The sequence below is a fragment of the Felis catus genome, chromosome E1 (genome assembly GCF_018350175.1).
Source record: "Felis catus isolate Fca126 chromosome E1, F.catus_Fca126_mat1.0, whole genome shotgun sequence".
NCBI lineage: Eukaryota > Metazoa > Chordata > Mammalia > Carnivora > Felidae > Felis > Felis catus.
Genome location: NC_058381.1, coordinates 27,791,081 through 27,816,518, shown reverse-complemented (window position 1 = coordinate 27,816,518; position 25,438 = coordinate 27,791,081). Strand labels below are relative to the sequence as shown.

General features: G+C 36.1%; 1 protein-coding gene across 5 annotated transcripts in view; it reads right to left on the bottom strand.

Moving 5' to 3' along the window:
• Positions 1-25,438, bottom strand: part of TRIM37 (tripartite motif containing 37) — a 147,329-nt gene that overhangs the window by 91,352 nt on the left and 30,539 nt on the right. For all 5 annotated transcript variants that reach the window (XM_011289105.4, XM_011289104.4, XM_045044727.1 and 2 more), the window contains exons 9-11: positions 13,779-13,903; positions 7,218-7,268; positions 5,513-5,594 (exon numbers count right to left, since the gene is read on the bottom strand). In XM_011289105.4, coding sequence (XP_011287407.1) covers positions 5,513-5,594; positions 7,218-7,268; positions 13,779-13,903 — 258 coding nt within the window. The remainder of the gene's footprint in view (positions 1-5,512; positions 5,595-7,217; positions 7,269-13,778; positions 13,904-25,438) is intronic.

Here is a 25,438-nt window from a genome sequence, read left to right as displayed (position 1 = left end):
AATAAAACATAAGAAAAAAGCTTTATGACATTAAATTTGGTAAAGATTTCCTGGCTGTGAAACCAAAAGCAAAAACATAAATTTAACCACATCAAAATTTAAAACTTCTGCACATGAAATGTTAAAAGAATAAAAAGAAACTTACAGAATAGGAGATAATATGTATAAATTATATATCTAATAAATATGTGTAATCATAACCCCTAATAAGGGGTTAATATCCAGAATATATAAATTCCTACAACTCAACACCAACAACAAAATTTTCAAATGGGCAAAGGACTTGAGTACACATTTCTCTGAACAGGATGTACAAATGGTCAATAGGCATAAGATGCTCAATATTACTAGTCATTAAAGAAATGCAAACTGAAACCAAACTACTACCTCATTCTCATCAGGATGGCTACTATCAAAGCAGAAAACAAGTACTGACAAAGATAGGGAGAAATTGGAACCCTTGTGCATCAATGAGAGTATAAAATGGGGTAGTTCCTGCAGAAAACAGTGTAGAGGTTCCTCAAAAAATTAAAAACAGAATTATCATTTGATTTAGCAATACCACTTCTAGGTACATAGCCGAAAGAACTGAAAGCAACATCTTGAAAAGATATTTGCACACCCATGTTCACAGTAGCACTGTTCACTAGAGCCAAGAGGTAGAAGCAACCCAAGTGCCAATCAACAGATGAATGGATAAACAATGTGTGGTATAAACGATGTGTGGTATAAATGATGTGTGGTATACACACTGGATGTTGTTCAGCCTTAAAAAGAGAATTCAGACACAAGCCACAAAATGGATCAACTTTGAGGACATTATGTAAGAAGCCAGTCACAAAAAGACAAATACTGTATGATTCCACATAGATGATATCTCTAGAGCAGTCAAATTCACAGAAACAAAAAGTTTAATGGTGGTTACCAAACTGAGAGGAAGGAGAAAGGGGGAGTTATCATTTAATGAGCAGAGAGCTTCAGTTCTGAAAGATGTAAAAAAAGTTCTGGAGATTTGCTGCACAACACGTGTATACACTTAACAATACTACATGTACACCTAGAAATGATTAAGATGGCAAATTCAGTGTTAAGCATTATTTGCCAAAGTAAAAAAAGAGAATAACATCCTTATAATGAAAACATTCTTGAAAAACATACTCAAAGAATAGATCAAAATTGTAACCCATTTCAAAACAATCCATGACACTAAGAAAACAATATGACAACCTGCAGAAGGAAAAAAAAAAATAAACAAATAAGAATAGGACATAAAAGAATAACATACCAGAATTAGAAACACTCAGAAATCAGGTGATAAAACTAAGGAAAGAATTAGAAATAAAAGAAAAAGTTATTCAAGAAATAATCACTGAACTAAAAAGAACATGAGAGCAAATAAACAAAACAGATCTTGTAAGTGAACTAAGGAAAATTTTTTAAATGAAAAAGAGGAGCATCTGGGTGGCTCAGTCAGTTAAGCGTCTGATTCTTGATCTTGGCTCAAGTCATGTTCTCATGGTTCATGAGTTTGAGCCCTGTGTCAGGCTCTGTGCTGACAACATAGGGCTTACTTGGGATTCTGTCTCTCCCTCTGTCTACCCTTCCCCCCCAATTGTGCACTCACTCACTCAAAATAAATAAACTTTAAAATAAATGAACGAGGGGCGCCTGGGTGGCGCAGTCGGTTAAGCGTCCGACTTCAGCCAGGTCACGATCTCGCGGTCCGTGAGTTCGAGCCCCGCGTCGGGCTCTGGGCTGATGGCTCGGAGCCTGGAGCCTGTTTCCAATTCCGTGTCTCCCTCTCTCTCTGCCCCTCCCCCGTTCATGCTCTGTCTCTCTCTGTCCCAGAAATTTAAAAAAAAAAAAAAAAAAAAAAAAAAAAAATTAAAAAAAAAATTAAATAAAAAATAAAATAAATAAAATAAATGAACGAAGGGCACTTGGGTGGCTCAGTTGGTTGAGCATCCGACTTCAGCTCAGGTCATGATCTCACGGTTCATGAGTTCGAGCCCCATGTCAGACTCTGTGCTGACAGCTCAGAGCCTGGAGCCTGCTTCAGATTCTGTGTCTCCCTCTCTCTGACCCTTCCCCGCTCATGCTCTGTCTCTGTCTCTCAAAAATGAATAAATGTTAAAAAAAAAAATTAAAAATAAATAAATAAAAATAGAAAAAATAAATGAATGAGTGAATGAATGAATAAGAAATGAAAAGCTCATAAGAGTAGAAAGTGATAAATACTGAAGACAGGAAAAGAAATCTCAAAATACAGATAATACACCAAGTCCCAAGAAAAAAACAGAGAAAAAAACATAATAAATACTTAAAACTAGAATTCAGGAAATATTTTCTTAGGGGGAAAAAAAGATGGGACGCCTAGGTGGTTCAGTTGGTTAAGTGTCAACTTTGACTCAGGTCATCATCTCTCGGTTTGTGGGTTCAAGCCCCACACTGGGCTCTGTGCTGACAGCTCTGAGCCTGGAGCCTGCTTCAGATTCTGTGAATCCCTCTCTCTCTGCCCCTCCCCTGCTCATGCTCTCTCTCTCTCTGCCTCTCAAAAATAAATAAAAAACATTAAAAAAGAAAAACAAAAAAGATCTAAATCTACATACTGAAAGACACCAGCATATAATGACTCAAAACAACCAAACACATAATAGTAAATTACTGGACTTAAACAAACAAAAAGATTATTTGGGCATTTAGTCCATATCACTGAATGCTTTTAAGACTTAGTTTATAATCAGATTTTACCTAATGGAAAATGGAATTAAACATTTAAGATACCCAATGATAGAAAATATAAGCTATGGATTTTATATCCAGCAATACTGGCTTTAGAGTATATAAATACAAACTTTTCAAAATATAAAGTCAGGGAATATTGTTTCCACTAGCTGTTCCAGTAGAATCTACTAGAGAGTAAGATTCGGACATCAAAACTCCTACTTAATATGGCAGAAAGTGGGGAAGGGGTGTGGGGAACATGAAGCATAAACAAAAAAATATAAACAAAAGCAGTTCTCTGTAATCAAATTGATGGTAGAATTAAGACTTCCTATCCTGAAATATTTCTGTCTATAAGATGAAATAAAGCAGATGAGTGATTGGTTACATAATTTCCAAAGGCTTCAAGAGGTAGGATTCCTCTAGGTATTTATACAAAGGATTCAGGTATGCTGTTTTGAAGGAGCACATGCACCCCAATGTTTACAGCAGTGCTATCGACAATAGCCAAAGCATGGAAAGAGCCCAAATGTCCATCGACAGATGAATGGATAAAGAAGATGCGGGTGTGTGTGTGTGTGTGTGTGTGTGTGTGTGTGTGTGTGTGTGTGGTGGAGTATTACTCAACAATCAAAAAGAATGAAATCTTGCCATTGGCAACAACGTGGATGGAACTAGAGTGTATTATGCTAAGCAAAATTAGAGAAAGACAAATATATGACTTCACTCATACATGGAATTTAAGATACAAAACAGATGAACATAAAGGAAGAGAAGCAAAAATAATATAAAAGCAGGGAGGGGAGCAAAACATAAGATACTCTTAAATACAGAGAACAAACTGTGCGCACTTGGTGGGGTTGTGGGTGGGGAGATGGGCTAAATGTACAAGGGCCATTAAGGAAGACACCTGGGATGAGCACTGGGTATTATAAGTAGGGGATGAATCACTGGATTCTACTTCTGAAATCATTATTGCACTATACACTAACTTGGATGTAAACTTAAAAAAATATACATACATAATAATTTTTAAAAAAGGGATTACTAAAATGGAAGGAGACACAGGTGTAATATAAAGAGATTAAGTAAAAACACTCCACAGTCTTGAACTTGAATTATAAATGTAAGCACTGACTCATGAGTTATTTTATCTTTAAAAAAAATACATATATCAAAAAAAAAAAAACCCAGTATTTAATTATATAGCAATTTTAAAGTGTTCATAAATATATTTTGTCTACTGAGATCCCTGGAGCTTATCCAATTCAATTTTATCCATACTCCTACCCAGTTTTCTCGAATTATATTCTTTGGCCTAAAAACAACATAACAACAACAAAAAAACCCTAAAATGTGTATCAATAATGAACTCTAATGTAAACTAGAACTTTGGATAATAATGTGTCAATAGGAGTTCATCAACTGTAACAAATGTACCACTCTGGGGCAAGATATGTTGATAATGGAGGAGCATGTACACGTATGAGGTCAGGGGGCATATGAAACTCTCTTTACTTTTTACTCAATTTTGATGTTTAACTCAAAACTGCTCTAAAAAACAAAATCTATTAATAAATTTTAAATAAATAAATACAGATTTCCCCCTTTCCAAACATCTAACATATTTATCACTGTATTTCCTAGCTCCCTTCACCAAGGAGGTTAGAAACTGTGACCAACCTCATAAAAATAAGCATCCCTAGCACCCAGTTTGGTCTTGAAATATCACTTCCCACTAAAAGGAATCAGGACTCTTTGAATAAAATGGCTGACTCCAGATATGGAGTAGGAAATGTACATAATGAGCCTAGAACATCTTGCCATAAATATGAGAATAAGAAAGCTAACTCCTAAGAATCACTACTAGGGACTTTTAGAGTCAGAGCAAAGTGACACAGAAGCTAACTTAAAGACATTACATATGTATAAATCCATGAATTCATAATGACATTTTTAAAAACCTAATTGATCACTTCCAGAAAATACTAAGGATAACTAGTAAATAACAGGAAAAAATTGTTTCTTCTTTATGAACTATAACCATGGGTAGCCAAATAACATAACGGGAAGCATCTCTTAGAAGCGTATCTTTATAAAAGTTATTACAAATAAATGAAAAATAAAATGAGAATATCACTATTTTACAACTTCCAATGAATTAACAGATGTAGGCAATGAACATCGATAGCTGCCAACATCACAATAAGAGATGCAACTAGACATGGTGTGATAAAAGAACATACTACTACTTATACTGTTGCCATAGGAAGCAACTATATATCTCTCATCATGTCACTGCATCCAGCTGCCAATTTGCAGAAAATTCCTAGGTCAAAGGAACACACTGAAATGCACCATGAGTATGCAATCAGCATACACGTATTTTTTTATGGCTTTCTGTATCAATAATTTATTTTTATTTAAAAAATGATTATCTAAAATAAGAATTTTAAATATTTCATCTAAAGATAAATATCTTCCTAGAAATAAAATTCATGTAATGTCAAGGTTTATACTGTTCATTTTAACTCATTTTTTTGGTATGCTTAGTAATCTACCCTATAAAAAAACCGTAATATTATCATTACTTTAACTCTTTACTCCACTAAGAAAAGTGAACCAGGGAGCATCTTTCTATCTGTTAGATGGGATACTGCCTGATTCATGAATTGCTTAATGAAGTAAATGAAATTGTCAAATTAAACATATAAGTGAACCACTGTGCTACAGAACACTGAAAGAAAGACCCTGGTTTCAAAATTCATTAGAAATATGAAAAACTTACTGGGTAAACTTTTAACCTCCAACAAAGTCCTGAAACTTGAAGAGGTGGACTGTAAACAGGGTCTGCTCGCTGGCGCAAAGTGCTGAAGTAAAAGAAAACCAACCAAATCCCAAGATCAAAACTGTTGTGAAATATCAACAGGCAAAACCAAACTCTAAGCACTTTACTTATGTTACTTATTTGCAGTCCTAAACAAGTAAATGAAGGTGCTAAACAAGTCAAGACTCCACTGCATAAATTTATATATACTTACATTCTGAAATAAGGTTTAATGATACTGAAATATTCAGCAGTATCTTTTCAGTTTCAAAATTAGGACATTCAAGGGAAAAGGAAAATATAAAGAAAAATAAAACTAAGTGTCCTGAATTTAATTACCACTTCAACAAGCAGTCTTTTACCATTAAAGAAAAAACCCAATGGGCTTCTTCCTCACATAGCTGTAGTACAATTATCCTTTTCTAATATGGAAAAACTTAAGAAATATGCTTAATCTTAACATATGTGGGGATATCCTCAGAAAGTTTGTATTTTAGCCAAAAAATTATCCCATAAGAAAAGACAGATGGAGGAGGGCGCTCCAGCCCCCACTGTGCCACTGCGTGGCCCAGTCGGTTAGGCATCCAATTCTTGAATTTGACTCGGGCCAGGATCTCAAGGACGTGAGATCAAGCCCTGCGTCAGGCTCTACACTGAGCATGGAGCCTGCTTAAGATTCTCTCTCTCTGCTTCTCCCCTGCTTAGGTGCTCACGTGCTCTCTCTCTATATCTCTCAAAAGAAAGAGAGATAAAGAGAGAAAGAGAAAGAAAGAGAGAGAGAGAGAGAGAAAGAAAGGAAAGAAAGAGGTATTAATCCTCAAACTTTGGCCTTTGGTGATGGTTATCACCTCCTAGAATTTCTCTCCCCAAGGCAAGGCCTTTTATTTCATGGTTCCCCATTTCCAAACTGTCTTTGAAAACAAGTCCCTTTAAGACCTCAGCGTTTTAAGATCTTTGTTTCCAATCTTCAAGAAAAAGTAGTAAAAGCTAACAAAGTAACATGCAAGTTACAAAGCATAAAATTTCTTATGACAATGGCCTCTCATTCACAATTTCTCACTTCCAGCTAAGATAAATGGACTCAAATCGACTTCTTCCCACCACTCTTATTTCCGAGGATGGGGGGATGGTCATTGACCTTAATAATCCCATTCGCCCCACCTTAGCAAAGGCTAAGTGGACCCTCTTCTTTAAAAAAAATGGTTTCGGGGCGCCTGGGTGGCGCAGTCAGTTAAGCGTCCGACTTCAGCCAGGTCACGATCTCGCGGTCCGTGAGTTCAAGCCCCGCGTCAGGCTCTGGGCTGATGGCTCAGAGCCTGGAGCCTGTTTCCGATTCTGTGTCTCCCTCTCTCTCTGCCCCTCCCCCGTTCATGCTCTGTCTCTCTCTGTCCCAAAAATAAATAAACGTTGAAAAAATAAAAATAAAAAAAAATAAAAATAAAAAAAATGGTTTCTTTTCCCAGACTAGATAGAGAAGCAATCTGTCCTGAAGATAAAATACAATCCAGACAAATGACCTATATGTTTCTAATATGAAACTTGCTTCTTCTAAGATTACACACTGAGTGACACAGATCCTTGTTCTGTATTCTACCCAAGAATGATACTTCCTGGCTCTTACTTAGGTAGACATACAAAACAAATCTCAGTAGTCAAAAACTCTTACCTGAAATTCTCTAAAACAAAAGTAGCTGAATCATAAGATGGTACTAATTCACTAAAAAGAAGCAAAAGGTAAAATAATTATTTAAGTTTAAAATTTCATTTAATTTAAAAACAAAGTCCCTCAGTAATACCTTTAAAATGTTTTTAAACTAAGTCCCTAAGAAATATTTTTCAATCCTTACTAAATACGGATATTAAACCAAATGAATTTGTAAAACCATCAAAAGCTAACATCAAAAGTTTTCAATTAAATTGGAGACTCAACAAATAGTTTATAAAATAGTTGGGCTTTTTGAGAAGCAACAAGTAAGCATTAAAATAAGCATAAGAGACTCTCAAAACTACTCATGGAAATAGGAAAAGGAAGGGTGCTTAAGTTGGGAACCTAAAATATGAACAGATATAAGGAAGTTTAGAAAAAAACAAAAGAAACAGCAAAAGACATCACAATAAATCCCCAACTTCAGTCTCTAAAACAAATTATGAGGAATACTGATGACCTTAAATATTTTAAGAATATTAACTTGGAAATACCATTTTATGGAATAAGAATACATAATCACCTAGGGGCAAATAGAGTGGATAAGCAACAATTTTTTGGCAAGGCAAAATTACCTCAGGCAACTTAACTTTAGTTCCATACATTCTTCTCTAAAGAGAACTGAACTACAACACAACCACAGGATATACCCTTAGATATGTGAACAGTCTACAGTACTGTCATTCAAACACTTCAAAAGTCAGTCAATAAAACATTTATGATAAAGACACTATCATATACAGTATTATAACATAAAATATTCTGTATTTAATAAATAAAATTATAGAGGCGCCTGGGTGGCTCAGGTTGAGCAACCGACTTCGGCTCAGGTCATGATCTCATGGTTTGTGAGTTTGAGCCCCGCGTCAGACTCTGTGCTGACAGCTCAGAGCCTGGAGCCTGCTTCTGATTTTGTGTCTCCCTCTCTCTCTGTCCCTCCCCCACTCATGCTCTGTCTCTCTCTGTCTCAAAACTAAATAAACATTTTAAAAAATGTTTTTAATAAATAAAATTAATAAAATTATAAATTTACCGAAAAGATAAACTGCAAGCCATTTCACTGTATCCTCAGATATATCTTCTAAAGTTTAATTCATGAAAATTCATTATTACCAAAATAAAATATATGATAACGTCTACAGCACTTTCACACCGTGATAGTGCCTAAAGAAATTAGTGGTTTGCCAGTGAAAACACAGCATAGATTTAAAAATATATTATTTTTTATTTTATGGTAAGTATGTATAGCTAAATAGCTCATATCTTTTTCACATAAGTATGGGGTTTGCCCTGCAATAGTTAACTATATAGCTACTATCCTACCGTCAAACACCCCTAACCATATTCCAAGGCAGCTGTTACCTTTTCTTAAAACACTCATATTCCTCACTCCCAGATGTTTGCCTCGTTAATCTTTACTATTCTTTCAAGTAACAGATTAGAAGTCACGGTCCATTGAACGTCTGCTCTAACTTCTCTCCATTATGTTTCCGCACATTCAGTATACCAAACCCCAATTAGTAGAATGAATGTAAGCAGTACCTAGAAAGCCTACCTGGAACCACAAACCTAATCAGAGCTTCAAGGAAATGTCTCCAGGACAGTTTCCAAATTTGGTCAAGTCATGACATGCTTTTGTTTATAATTTCATGCAAGTTCCAATCATACCAGCGTTGGTTCGTTCTCCCATCAAATTCATAACATCTTTCCACGTTATGTTTTCCACATAACGTTTTTTCCACCATATCCTTAACATCCAGTGCTATACATTTCCTTTGTTGTTTTGGCTGGAAGACCAAACTATTATTTTGTCATATTTTTGTTAGCCATTAAGGGTCAAAAGAGTTTACCACAAAACTAAAAGGCCACTGCTAGAATGGGAGAAGATATTTGCAAATGACATTTTGGATAGCGGGTTAGTATCCAAAATCAATAAAGAACTTATCAAACTCAACACCCAAAATACGAATAATTCAGTGAAGAAATAGACAAAAGACATGAACAGACACTTTTCCAAAGACATCCAGATGGCTAATAGACACATGAAAAGATGGTCAACATCACTCATCATCAGGGAAACACAAATTAAAACCACAGAGATACCACCTCACACCTGTCAGAATGGCTAAAATTAACAACTCAGGCAACAAAAGAGGTTGGCGAGGATGTGGAGAAAGAGGATCTCTTTTGCACTGTGAGTGGGAATGCAAACTGGTGCAGCCCTCTGGAAAACAGTCTGGAGGTTCTTCAAAAAGTTAAAAATGGAACTACCCTATGAGCCAGCAATTGCACTACTATTTATCCAAGGGATATAGGTGTGCTGTTTCAGTGGGGCACATGCACCCCAATGTTTATAGCAGCACTATCAACAATAGCCAAAGTATGGAAAGAGCCCAAATGTCCATCAACAGAGGAAGGGATAAAGAAGATATGGTATATATGGTATATATACACAATGGAGTATTAATTACTCAGCAATCAAAAAGAATGAAATCTTGCTATTTGCAACAACATGGAGGAACTAGAGGGTATTATGCTAAGCGAAATTAGTCAAAGACAAGTATTGTATGACTTCACCCATATGTGGAATTTAAGATACAAAACAGATGAACATAAGGGAAGGGAAGCAAAAATCATATAAAAACAAGAAAGGGGACAAAACATAAGACACTCAAATACAGAGAACAAACTGAAGGTTGCTGGAGGGTTGTAGGTGGGGGCGGGGATGAGCTAAATGGGTAAGGGGCATTAAGGAAGACACTTTTTGGAATGAGCACTGGGTGTTATACATAGGGGATGAATCATTGGAATCTACTCTGGAAATCATTATTGCACTATACGCTAACTTGGAGGTTAAATAAATAAATAACCAAACATACATACATACATACATACATACATACGTACATACATACATACATACATACATAAATACCAAAACACAAAATAAATAAGAGAAGGAGATGATACGTTTAACTCAGAACAGTGGAGTGGAAAGCTTAGGAGCTAAAGAGCTAAAATAGATCACTAAAGCTCACTGACCAAGAGAGTATAGTATGATGTGCCCAAGCTGTCACTTGCAAGAGAAAATGATCACATTCAGAGCACAGAAAACCTCTATCAATCCCAGGGTATTGTGATGTACTCCTATACATGTATAATTTTTAGGGAAACTTTTTGAAAAATAACATTGTTAACAAATTAGTGCTATGTGGCAGCATTAAACAGGATGCATTATACAGCTGACCCACACTGTTCAAAGATCAATTGTAACTGATTACGAAATACTAGATTTTAATATATAATTCTATACTATTTAATATGGAATATACACCCAGTAAGATTATTAGTTTTTCTTCTCCCCTGTGTAGCACAATAGTGCTGAACATATAGTCTTTAATAAATAACACCGCACTTGTTCAATGACTTTTTATTCTCCATTGTGGCTCCATCACAAATCAACTGATGGAACTTAAGGCAATCCAGTCTCAAAGCTTAGAAACATTCACCACTGCCTTTGTACATCTAAATTTGATCTGTAACTTAACGTCAACAAAGCTACAAGCCAAAATGTCCAGTAAGGCAGTAAATAAGCATTATTTGGGATAGAAAGGGTCCTAAGGTGAACTTTATCTATGGAAAGCTCCTTAATTTTTCATACTTAAAAAATTTTTTTTGGTCGTTTCCTCTTTGATGTCCCTCCTACCTGCCTCCCTTGCTCCCTGCCCTCCCAATTTCAGTCCCTTCTATCTACACCAAAAAAAACAAGATAATGAAAAGGGACTGTTGGGGTTCTGAGCCACTTAGGCAGTTAGGGAACAGAAAGCAAAACAATCACTGGATATAAGAGAGATTGACAAGAAATCTAAAGCAGAGGTGCCTGCCTAATGAGACACTGCAAGTAGTATCAGCATAGGAGTTTACCTATATTTGTGGTTCCCAAAATTGAGGACAGAATTACTCAGGATGCCCAAGATTCATTATCTAGACATCACCTCCAAATATTGCCAGGCAATAGGCTTGGGAATTTGCATTATGGACAAACACTCCAGAGCTGGCTTTGATATGTGATCCATGCACTATACTTTGAATTGAAAAACATTTACCTTTATATATGGTATTTACATCAAAACTTACGTTTCATTCCGCGGTGATGGATGGTTCCAAAAAGGTATTCTTCAAAACTGAAATGACTGACCATGTTATCAAAGAGGCAGCCTTTCGATATTGGTGAACATCCTTAGTTCACCTAATGTACTTAAGGATAGCAAATACCAAGTACTTTTAGTAATATTCAGTTCTTGATTAAAATAGGAATATTATATCTGCCTTGTTAATTCAGAGAGAAATGAAGACTTAATAGTCAGTGAGATCTACCTGAGTTCTGGCTGTCAAAAGAACTTTACCCTTCTGTTTATAGGACTATGGGTGGTGATAATCCTCAGGAATGCATCTGTGATGAGGAACAAGGGCTTACACCAGAAATTCTAAACCAGGGGCAGTTTTACTCCTAGGAAGCATTTGGCAATGTCTGGAAATATTTTCATCACAACTATAAAGGAAAACGTGCTACTGGGACACTGCTAAACATCCCACAATAAACAACAAAGCTCCCTCAACCCCACAGAAAATTATCCTGATCAACAATGTCAAGGTTGAAAAACCCTGGCTTGCACTATTCAGTTGAGTACCATCAATGCCCTGTGGCCATCAGAGGGCACCACATATCAGAGAAAAAAGAAAAGACAATTATACATTTTTAAAACAAAGGCTATTTCCTTTAGGTAACACAGCCTTCAACATACTAAACATGTGGCAGTATTTCAAAGCCATCTTTAAAGTCTAAGATGGACTAAAATCTGCCATACCAACATTTTTATCTGAGGCAGTGGTTTAACCTCTCTTCTTAGGAACCAACTAAGGAGATTTTAAATGAACAAAATACAAATGCCTAGTTGCACCCAATGTTATGGACCATCTGTGTCCCCCAAAATTTGTATGTGGAGGCTCTAATCCCCAATGTATTTGGAGACAGGACCTTTCCAAAAGAATCCCAAATGAATCTAATATACAGCTAATACAAGAAGCCATTGCTCTAACACTACAGGGCAAAAATGCTTGAAAGAATATGCTGTTCAAAAGAATTCTAAGACTACCCAAGATAAAAACTAAAAGGAGGTAATTAAGATTACCTGAGGTCATAAGGGTGGGAAGGACCCTAACTCAATAAAGCTCATGTCCTTAGAAGAGAAAAAGATACCAGACACTGATCTCTGTGCTTGAGAGAAAAGGTGTTGTGAGGACACAGGGAGAAGGCTGTCTGTAAGCAAGCAAGAAGCCTCATCAGAAATGAGATTTCCTAGCACCTTGATCTCATACTTCTTGCATCCAGAACTATAAGAGAATAAACTTCTGTAGTAGAAACCACCCAATCTGTGTTATTTTGTTATGGCTGTTCAAGCAGACTAATCTATCTGCAGAGATTTTATTTCAAATGACCTGAGGTATGAACCAGCATTGGTAATTTTCAATAGAATCCCAACTGAGTCTAACATACAACTAATGCCAAGAACCACTGGTCTAATACCACAGTGCAAACATGCTTGAAAGAATATGCTGGTTCAAAAGGATTCTAAGACTGCCCAAGACAAAAACTAAAAGATGCATAGAACACAACCAGCTGTTTCCTCCCACCACCTTTTAGGATCTGGAGGTAACATCATGTCACCTTCAGAATCTTCTGGCATTTCATCCATATTCTGAGTTTTCTTTCTGGCAACATATATGTAAACAATGAGATATAAATTAAATGAGATATAAATTAAATTCAAAAGGTAAATAAAAGAATGACCATACTGCATCATGGATGGACCTTGAGGGCATTATGCTACATAAGTCAGAGAAAGACACATACCAAAAAAAAAAAAAAAAAAAAAGGGTCAGAAGGTATACACTTCTAGTTATAAAGTAAGTCATGGAGATATACTAGATAGCATGGTAACTATAGTCAAAACTGTACTGCAAATTTTAAAGTTGCTAAGAAAACAGATCTTAAAAGTTCTCATTATAAGAAAAGTTTTTTAACTGTTTATGGTGACAGATGTTAACTAGACTTACTGTGATCGTTCTGCAATACTTGAAAAGGTCAAATCATTATGTTGTACACTTGGAACTAATATGTTACATGTCAATTATATATCAATTTAAAAAAATGAACAGATAGTGATTAAATTGGGATGTTACTTTTTTTTTTTTTTTGATCAGTTACTTTTTCTACAGAAGGTGATACTCCAGGAAGAAACTAACTCCTAATTCAAGATCATCTCTTTACAGTCAAAAGTGTAACTCCACCAGAATTTTTAACCAGATTTACATGTATATAAAGTTTACTAAACCACATCATTATAAATAACACCTTAAAAAACATAGAGTTAATTAAGAAAACTAACATTCTTTTGAAACAAGTATGTGCATATGCACATAAACGTTAAATGAAAATCAAGTTAAAAAACTATGCCGCACCTGGTAAAGTCTGGTGGAACAGGAGTGGTAACAAAGGACGCCATGGGCTTCCGATGAACTTGCTGAAACATCATGAGGATCTCTGAGCTCTTAGATATCAACTCACTCTTACTACAAGACCGCAGCTGTGTGAGGAAAACAATCAAATAAACAAAAGTAATATTCATGGCATCACAAAATCCTCAATGAAGAATAAAAATAGGAATTATTTTGGTCATATTCTAGAAAAAAAAAATGAGATAAAAATCTTTCAAAGTGGTTTTGAGAGTTAAGAATCTACAAAGGATCTAAGTTATTTCCATTCTAACAGTAAAGTCACTGAGGAAATGTATTTGATTTTTTTTTTTTTTTTTTAGCATTTATTTATTATTGAGAGACAGAGACAGACAGAACATGAGCATGGGAGGGGCAGACAGAGGGGGCGACACAGAATCTGAAGCAGGCTTCAGGCTCTGAGCTGTCAGCACAGAGCCCGGCGCAGGGCTCGAACTCACAGACCACGAGATCATGACCTGAGCTGAAGTCAGACACTTAACCGACTGAGCCATCCAGGCGCCCCAAGAAATGTATTTGATTTTAATGCATTTTTCTCACCTTGCATGTTAGCATAAATCCAACTATAAGCAAACATACATTTATGTTATATAGAGAAGTTACTATATATACTAATGAGAATAGTATAGAGAAGTTATTATATATACTAGCATAGAGAAGTTATTATATATACTAATGAACAAAACTCTATAGGTCAATAGCCATCAAACAAGGATTTCTCAAACTGCATTCCGAGAGAGAGAAATGTTAGGATGTAACAGACCCAGAGAAGTCTCAACTTCTATCAATTTGGAAAACACTACATTATGTAGTGCCAAAGGTTAAAAACTGAGAAATTCAACTCCAGTAAAATAAGCATAATAGTTAAAAGACTTTCTACTCCAGACAATCAATTTGAAGTCCTAATTCTGCCACACACTAATCATATGACTTTCAGAGTCTGTTTATCTGTAAAACTGGAATCATATCTACCACTGCCTACTTCACTAGGACTGTTGTAACAAGTATGAAGCCATATGTGAGACAGCTTTATAAACTGTTACAGGCTAAACAGTGCCTCCACCAAATTCCTGTTGGTCCTAACCCCTAGTAAGTAACTCAGAATGTTAACTATATTTGGAAATAAGGTCTTTAGAGGATACAAAGAGAAAGCAGTGTCTACAAGAGACACCTCAGGGGAAAACAAAACTTCTGACACTTTGATCTTAAAACTCCCAGTCACCAGAACTATAAGAAAATAAATTTCTATTGTTTAAGCCTCCTAGTCTGTGTTATTTTGTTAGGGATGCCCTAGCAAAGCAATACACTATCAAATGCCATACAGATGATATTCATAATACTCACTACAGTTAGGTTTATATTTTTTAAATGACAGTTGCTTATAACTCGTGAAGAATGATACGATATGACTGGTATCATACGACAAATATCAAAACCTACAGCTTTTATAAAATATTTATTGAATGTGGGGAGCCTGGATGGCTCAGTCAGTTGAGCATCTGACACTTGCTTTTGGCTCAGGTCATAATCTCATGGTTCAGGGGATGGAGCCCCACACGGGGCTCTGCGCTAGCAGCAAGGAGCCTACTACGGATTTTCTCTCTCCCTTGCTCTCTGCACCTGCCCCATTCTCACTCACATGTTCTTGCTCTCAAAATAAACTCAAAAAAATTATAAATAAATAAATATTTAATGCCTATGATGAGTGTCATAGGCATTGACCCCATTTCCTCCAAAGGTAAATCACTCAAGTTTATATCACATGTATTACGTGTTCAGCAATGTTCTGAATGTTTTTAGACTTTACATAAATACGACCAAGCTACATCACCATGTAGCCTACATTTTTCACTTAACATTGCTTCTGAGATTTGTTTATTGGTATCTACAGATCTACTCATTTCAGCAGTTTTAAAGAATATCATTGCATGAATATAATATGTTATTTTTCTCTGTCAATGAACATTCAGGTTGATTCCCATTCTTCATTATTAAAACTCTGGAGAGAAGACCCTTGTGCAGTTCCTTGTACACATATGCAAGTTTCTCTAGGATTTGAATTACTGGTTGAAACATACGACAACTTTAGCAGGTATTAGCAAACTCCTCTCCAACATAGTTTACATCAGTACTACACAAGTTCCCTCTGCTGTATATTGTCAACATTTACATTTTTACCTATTAATTTCTGCCAACTAATGGGTGTAAAATGGCATTTTGTTGTGGTTTTAGTTTATATTTACCAGACTAGCAATGAAACTTCACATTTACTGGTCTCTGTACACTTCTGTAAACTATCTGTTCATCTGCCTTGCCTACTTTTTGAGATTGCTTTAGTTATTTAGATTTAAACTGTATTTCTTTATAAATTCTGGATAGCAATTCCTGTTCAGGTTAGGAGTAACAAGTATCTTTTCCAAGTCTATGGCCTGTCATCCAAGTTGTTGAATTTCTTTTTTAAAGTTTGAATTTTAATGCATTCAAATCTTTCTATTTTGTACCTACTGTACCTTAAGAAATCTTCCTCTATCCCACATCAAAGGTATTCTCCTCTAAACTCCTCTAAAAATAATCAAATTTTGCTACTGATGTTTAGGTCTTTAGTCCACCTGGAACTAAGTCTTGTGTATCAAATGAAGATCAAATTTTATTTCCCACATGTACAAATGCCAATATTTGTTGAAAGGCCCATCCTTCTCCATTTCTGTCATGTAATGTATCAAGTCTCCACGCATACCTGGGGTTCTGTTTCTGGGCTTTATATTCTGTTATCTTCTCGAACTGTCCTTGTGCTGAAACTTGTGTCATAATTACTATGTTTTCACATTATGTCTTGATACATGACAGGAATTTTAACTTATTTTTTTAATCTAAGACTATGCTGGCTATATGGGGCCCCTTGCTCTTTCACATTAATATTGGAATTTTACCAAATTCTTAGAAAACATATGTTGAAATAAAGGCTGAATTGCACTTGTAGAACGGTATCAATAGCACCTTTATAACACTGAATTTTCCCCTACATAAATACACCATATTCCATAAAATGTAGTAGGCTATAAATTATTAAACATTAACTATTTTATGTGCTAGTATGAAAAAAAATCTTCACTAAATTATGGCTGTATTAACTGTTAAGACACATCCCATTTCAAATTTAATTTTTTTTAATGTTTATTTTTGAGAGAGAGAGAGATGAAGAGAGAGCGCAAACACGCAAGTGGGGGAGAGGCAAAGAGAAAGAGAGACACACAGAAATCTGAAGCAGGCTCCAGGCTCTGAGCTGTCAGCACAAAGCCCCATGCCAGGCTTAAACCCACGAACCACAAGATCATGACTTGAGCCAAAGTTGGACACTTAACCTGACTGGGCCACCCAGGAGCCCAAGACATATCCCATATCAAAATAGCATAATATACATCTGAGAATCAATGAGATACAGGATGTTTCTTCATTCAACTCTAGTGTTTACAAAGGTCTCCAACACTTTTTATTAGATTTACTCAAAATCCTTAGTTTTTGTTATATTATGAACAGGATTATTTTCTGAGCTGTTAGCACAGAGCCTGACGTGGGGCTTGAACTCATGAACTGCGAGATCATGACCTGAACCAGTCAGTTGCTTAATCGACTAAGTCACCCAGTCGCCCCAAACAGGATTATTTTCAATTAAGTTTTCTAGCCGATTATTTCCGATATTTGATTTCTGTCTTGATTACATATCCAGTAACCAAGATAAGCTCACTAAAAAGGTGTAAGTTACATACTTTCTACGTAGATAACCATATCCTCTACAAATAACCAATTTTATATCTTCCTTTTAATATATTTCTACCACATTTATTGTCTTGAGGCCCCTGGGTGGCTCATTATGAACAAATGAGTTAAGCCTGCTTCAGAGTCTGTGTCTCCCTCTCTCTCTGCCCCAACCCTGCTCACACTCTCTCTCTCAAAAGTAAACATTAGAAAAAAAATTTTTAATTTATATATATATATATATATATATATAGTTGTACCATATTTACTGTTTTAATTTAATACACAGGAGTAGCACACTCAGAAGTGAAACGACAATATGAAGCAACTCTGGATTCTTTATCAGAGCTTCACAATTTTTACCATTTAGACTGTTTCCTATAAAATAAAGTTAAATGGGGGCGCCTGGGTGGCTCAGTCGGTTAAGCGTCCGACTTCAGCTCAGGTCACGATCTCACGGTCCGTGAGTTCGAGCCCCGCGTCAGGCTCTGGGCTGATGGCTCAGAGCCTGGAGCCTGCTTCTGATTCTGTGTCTCCCTCTGTCTCTGCCCCTCCCCAGTTCATGCTCTGTCTCTCTCTGTCCCAAAAATAAATAAACGTTAAAAAAAAATTTTTTTTTAATAAAAAAAAAAATAAATAAAGTTAAATGTATAGGTGCCTGGGTAGCTCAGTTGGTTAAGTGTCCGATTTCAGGTCAGGTCATGAATTCGCGGTTCATGGGTTCAAGCCCCGCATCAGGCTCTGTGCTGACAGCTCGGAGCCTGGAGCCTGTTTTAGATTCCATGTCTCTCTCTCACTCTGTTCCTCCCCTGCTTGAGCTCTCTCTCTCTCTCAAAAATAAAGATTAAAAGAATAAAATAAAGTTAATGTAGTTCCCTTTTATTTTTTTAATGTTTATTTATTTTTGAGAGAGACACAGAGAGCGAGTGGGGACAGGCAGAGAGAGAGGGAGACACAGAATTCGAAGCAGTCTCCAGACTCCAAGCTGTCAGGACAGAGCCTGATGCAGGGCTCAAACTTGTTCCTTTTTAGTCTTAGTTTGCTAAGTAATTTAGCCATGAATGAAGATCAAATATAATAATGTTACTTTAAAAATTAATATTATCCTGTTCATTTTTATTTAAATGTTCATATAGTTTTGCTCTGTAATCTCTTGAGTTATAATCAAGAAGATTTTTCTGATAGTGAAACATTCCTTTCATTCCTTTGAGTAACCCTACTTGACCTGGCTTTTTCGTTCTTAATTATGATTTTATTTTTTAGTAATCTCTACATCCAACCTGGGACTTGAACTCAAAATCCTGAGATCAACTGTCGCATACTCCACTGAGCCATCCCACTGGTCTTGCGCTCATTTGTTTTTGTACATATCCTACTGATTTTTAACTGCCAGTATATACTTAAGATTTTGGCATTTATGTTAAAATAAAATTGAGCTTTGGGGTGCCTGAGTGGCTCAGTCAGTTAAGCATCTGACTTCAGCTCAGGTCATGATCTCACAGTTCATGAGTTCGAGCCCTGCCTCAAGCTCTGCGCTGACAGCACCAAGCCAGCTTGGGTTTCTCTCTCTCCCTCTCTATCCCTCCCCCATGTTCTCTCTCTCAAGTAAATAAACTTTAAAAATAAAATATTGAGCTTTAATTTTCTTACATTGTTCTTATGACAACTGGTTATTAATATTAGTGTTATATACAGTCTTGAATGAGATCTAGTACTTTGGTATTCTCTAAGAAAAAATTACTTGATAGGCAAAAGACATTTAAAAATTTGGTAAAAATTTTCCATTAGTCTGAATTTGATGTCTTTAGAAGGAGACTTATCAACAATATAATTTACTTAATGTTTCTTGTTTAAGTTATATACTTTCTTAAGTGACTCTAGACAATTACAATTTCCTAAAAATTATCCTCGTCATGTAGATTCTACCTCAATAATGTTGCTCATATTTGTAAAGCACACAGAACACTGGTATAAATATTTACTTTTAAAAATGATTATTATTTAAATTTCTACTGCATCTGTAGTTATATCCCAATTCTTCTTCCCAATACAACATTGAACACTTCCTTCAATTTTCTTGATAACCGTGCTAGAATTATCTTCTACTTAATGCAGCTTTTCAAAGATCCAATATTGGGTATGCTGATACTCCCAACTATTTCATGGCTCTCTTTTTTGTGAATTACATCACTATCTTCATGATTTCTTTCCATTTTATGCTTCTACACTATTGTTCCTTTATTAGCCTCTTTAGTTGAACACAACTCATTCATTCATAATTTTCTTAAATCGCACTTTAGACTATGTCTTCTTCTAAATATCCATTAGCGAAGTCTGGTATTTTAATAATTTATCATTTTTTTATTTTCTTAGAAATTTTCTTAAATGTTTATTTGAGAGAGAGCAAGCGAGCCCACATGCAGGGGTGGGGTAGAGGGTAGAAGGGGACAGAGGATCTGAAGCCGGCTCTGTGCTGACAGCAGAGAGAGCGATGTGGGGCTTAAACTCATAAACCATGAGGTCATGACCTGAGCCAAAGTCAGACTCAATTGACTGAGCCACCCAGGCACCCCAATAATTTATCATTTCAATTGCAATTCCTCTTAAGCTGAAGAACAATGTAGATATTTAACATATTTCAATGTATATTTGAATACATATGATATTTAAAATAATATTGGTTTTTGATGTCTACCTTAACTATACTGTGGTCATAGAACATGTTCTTTACATAAGTTTCTGAAATTTCTTCAGACTTCTATATAACTTAGTACTTGGCTAGGTATTGAAACTTTTTTTTCTTAAGTTTGTTTATTTATTTTGAGAGAGACAGAAACCGGCAGAGAGAGAGACACAATCCCAAGGAGGCTCCATACTGTCACTGCAGAGCCCGATGTGGGGCTTGAACCCACAAAATTGTGAGATCATGACCTTGGCCAAAATCAGGAGTTGGACAGACAAGCCACCCAGGCACTGCAAAATGATTTTTTTTAATAGTGGGTTTGCAAATAATTTTGTAAACTCCTTTTTATGGATTTTTAAAAAATGTTTATTTACTTATTTTGAGAGACAGAGAGAGAAAGAGAGAGAGCACATGCACATGGGGGGGGGGGGGGAGAGCGGAGACAGGGAGAGAGAGAATCCCAAGCAGGCTCTGTGCTGTCAGTGCAGAGCCCAATGAGGGGCTCGATCCCATGAACTGTGAGATCATGACCTGAGCTGAAATCAAGAGTCAGACAATTAAACTGAGCCACCCAGGCACCCTGGAGCAGTTTCATATGAACTGAAACAGAGCATGTATTCTTCATTTGGGGATGCAGGGCTCCCTATATATCTTTTATTTTTTTTCCACATACCTTTTAGATAAAGCATCTTAATTTTTTTTTTTCAAATACCCTGTATTCTTACAAACTTCTTTTAGTTGGTGCTATCAGTTTATTAAGTATTTAAAAACTCACTATAGTGATTTTATCAAAATCATTTAATTCTCTGTTTTCTACATTCTGAGTTTATCCTAGAATACAAAATCATAACTGTCCTATCTTCATACTCTTTTTAAAAATTTTTTTAGGTTTTATTTATTTTTGAGACAGAGAGAGCATAAGTGGGGGAAGGGCAGAGAGAGAGGGAGACACAGAATCCAAAGCAGACTCCAGGAACTGAACTGTCAGCACAAAGCCTGATGTGTGGCTCAAACCCATAAACCATGAGATCATGACCTGAGCTGAAGTCGGATGCTTAACCAACTGAGCCATTCAGGTGCCCCTCTTCTTATTCTTAAGGTAGACAGTTCCCTCTTTGTCAGTAGTCCTTTTTACACTAGTAATGTTTTTTTCCCCATTTTAAATTCCTCACCATTCTCTAGATCTATCTCTTATTAAGTAGATCATTGTGTGATTTTTTTAATTCAAATTAATCCTTTACATTTATTTTTTTATTACTGATATTAGTGTCATTCACTGACAATAATACTCAAAATCCAGAAACAATTACTCAATTCAAGCCCTGCATTGAGCTTCATGCTGAGCATGGAGCCTGAGCCTACTTAAAAAAAAAAAAAAAAAAAGTCGAAGATTGTTCAATCAGATTAAAACATTAGACCCAACTGCATGCAGCCTTTAAGACACAGACTTTAAATATTTAAAAACAAATATATTAAAAATAAAAAGACAGAATAAGATATGTCATGGTAACATGAGTTAAAAGGAAGATGATGTGGCTTTCTTAAATAGATTTCAAAGCAAAAAATTTATGATAAAGTCATTTCAGGGATGCCTTCAGGGTGGCTCAGTCAGTTAAGCATCTGACCCTTGATTTAGGTTCAGGTCATGATCTCATGGTTCATGAGATCAAGCCCATGTCCGGCTCTGGGCTGATAGTGCAGAGCCTGCCTAGATTCCCTTTCTCTCTCCCTCTCTCTCTCTTTCAAATAAATAAACTAAAAAAAAAAAAAAAGGCATTTCATAGTGATGTTGGAAACAATTAAGAGGATGTAACAATCCTAGACATTTAGGACCTTAATAGTATGGCTTCAAAATACATGAAGCAGGGGCGCCTGGGTGGCGCAGTCGGTTAAGCGTCCGGCTTCAGCCAGGTCACGATCTCGCGGTCCGGGAGTTCGAGCCCCGCGACAGGCTCTGGGCTGATGGCTCGGAGCCTGGAGCCTGTTTCCGATTCTGTGTCTCCCTCTCTCTCTGCCCCTCCCCCGTTCATGCTCTGTCTCTCTCTGTCCCAAAAATAAATAAACGTTGAAAAAAAACAAAAAAAAAAAACAAAAAAAACCAAAATACATGAAGCAAAAACCGATTGCACTGCCAGAAGAAAAGACAAATAAACACACAATTATTGCTGAAAATGTCAACAACCCTCTCTCAATAATCAAACAGGTAGAAAGAAAATCTACAATATAGTAGACTTGAACAACATCACCAACCAACCTGATCTCAAGACACTGCAATCAGAAAAAAACCAAACATTTGGAAACTAAGTAATATGGCTCAAAGAATAACTCACAAAGGAAGAAAATATTTTGAACAGAAATGTCTCAGATTACTAACCCCAGGTTCCATCTTAAGATTTCAGAAAAAGAGCAAAATAAACTCAAACTAAGCAAAAGAAAGAAAACAATTAGATCAAAACAAAAATCAAGGAAATAGAAAACAAAAACAGAGAAAAACAAAAAGCCAGGTTCTTTGAAAACATCAGGAAAAATAGATATCTTCTAGCCAAACTGATCAGGCAAAAAAGACACAAACTACCAATACCAGGAAAAAGAAGAGGTAATATCACTGCATTCTACAAATTTAAAAGGATAACAAGAGGGGGTGCCTGGGTGGCTCTGTCAGGTGGATAGCCGACTCTTGATTTCTGCTCAGGTCATGATCTCAGGGTCGAGGGATAGAGCCCCATGTCACGCTCTATCCATGCTGAGCATGGGGTCTGCATAAGATTCTCTCTCTACCTCTAGCCCTCTCTCCGGCTCATGAGCTCTAAAATAAAAACAAATTAAAAAAAAAAAAAAAGGATAAGTGAATATTAAGAACTATGTGCCAATAAATCTGGCAAATTCAAATGAAATAATTCCTTAAAGACCGAAACCACCAAAGCCTACTCAAGAAATAAGTAATATAAACTGCTCTATGTCTATTAAAGGAATTGAATTTGTAGTTGAAAACCACTCCACAAAGAAGGCCCGGGGGTGGTGGTGGGAGGAGTGAGCGGGGAGGGTTGGCGGGAAGTGGGTGTGGGGAGACGAACCCAATAAAAAAAAGAAAACAAGGCCCAAATGTCTTCACTGGTGAATTCTATCAAACTTCTAAAGGAACACCGACTCTACAGAACTTATTCCAGAAAACTGAAGAGGGCATACTTTAAAATTCTTTGAGACCATCATTACTCTAATAACAATACCAGACAAGATACTCTGAGAAAAGAAAACTATCATCTAATATCTCTGAGGCATAAAAATGCAAAAATTATACACAAAATCTTTTCTAATCAAATCCAATAATTCATTAAAAGGACGGTACATTGACCAAACCAAGGTTTTTAACCCAGAAGTACAAAGTTCATTTAATACTAAAAATAGTAATAATCCATATTAAGAAAAAGGAAAACCATATAACCTTGATACATGTAGAAAAAGAATTTGACAAAATCCCACATTCATTCCTAATGAAAATTCTCATCAAATAGGAACAGAATTCCAAAACCTGATAAAGAATATCTACATTAAACATCCAGCTAACATCATACTTAAATCAACATTATACTAGAAGTTCTGGTCAGTAAAATCCTGACAGGAACTACATAAAAAGCAGATCAAAAAGAAAATTGTGTGTATTCAGAGATAACATGATTATCTGCAGGCAAACCCAGAAATCTACAAAACAGTTACTAGAACTAAACTAAATCTAGCAAGATGGAAGCATACAAGACCAATATACAGGGGCGACTGAGTGGCTCAGTCAGTTGAGCAGCCGACTTCAGCTCAGGTCATGATCTCAGGGTTCGTGAGTTCCAGCCCCTCATCAGGTTCAGTGCTGACAGCTCAGAGCCTGGAACCTGCTTCCGATTCTGTGTTTCCCTCTCTCTCTGCTCCTCCCCCACTCACAATGTGTCTCCCTCTGTCTCTCAAAAATGAATAAACGTTAAAAAAAAAAAAAAAGACTAATATACAAAAACCAACTGTATAAGCACAAAAAATCAGAAATGAACAATTTTTAAAGACACTATTTACTATAACATTAAGAATTCTGAAATACTGAATAAATCAGACATAAGATGTGAAAAACTTCTATCCTGAAAACTACAAAACACTGCTGAGAGAAATTATAAAAGACCTAAATAAAGAGTCTTCACGAACAAAGATTCAATATTAAGATGTCACATCTACCTAAACTAATTTATAGATCCAACACAATTTAAATAAAACCCCAAAACTCTTTGTGGTAGAAGTTAACAAGCTGATGGGGCACCTGGGTGGCTCAGCTGGTTGAACATCTGACTCTTGATCTCGGCTCAGGATGTGATCTCATGGTTCTCAGGATCAAGCCCTGAGTTAGACTTCCCACTGTTGTCACAGATTGGGATTGGGATTCTCTCCGTCCCTCTCTCCCTGCCTCTCCCCGGCTCACACATGCGGGCTCTCTTTTTCTCTAAAAATAAATAATAAACATAATGCATTCTCTCTCAAAATAAATAAATAAATAATAATAAAAAAAGAAATTAATAAGCTGATGCTAAAATTCATATAGAAATGCAAAGGACCTGGAATAGCTAAAACAACTCTAAAAAAGAGAAGAGTGAAGTTGGAGAGTTAACACTTTTATTATAAAGCTGCAGTAATGATGGGAATGCAAGCTGGTGCAGCCACTGTGGAAAACAGTATGGAGATTCCTCAAAAAACTAAAAATAGAACTACCCTACAACCCAGCAATTGCACTAGTAGGTATTTATCCAAGGGATACAGGTATGCTGTTTCCAAGGGACACATGCACCCCAATGTTTATAGCAGCACTATCAACAAGAGCCAAAGTATGGAAAGAGCCCTAATGTCCATCGATGGATGGATGAAGATGTGGTGTATATATACATATACAATGGAGTATTACTCGACAATCAAAAAGAATGAAGTCTTGCCATCTGCAGCTTCATGGATGAACTGGAGGGTATTATGCTAAGTGAAATTAGTCAGAGAAAGACAAGTATTATATGACTTCACTCATATGAGGACTTTAAGAGACAAAACAGATGAACATAAGGGAAGGGAAACAAAAATAATATAAAAACAGGGAGAGGGACAAAACATAAGAGACTCATAAATATGGAGAACAAACAGGGTTACAGGA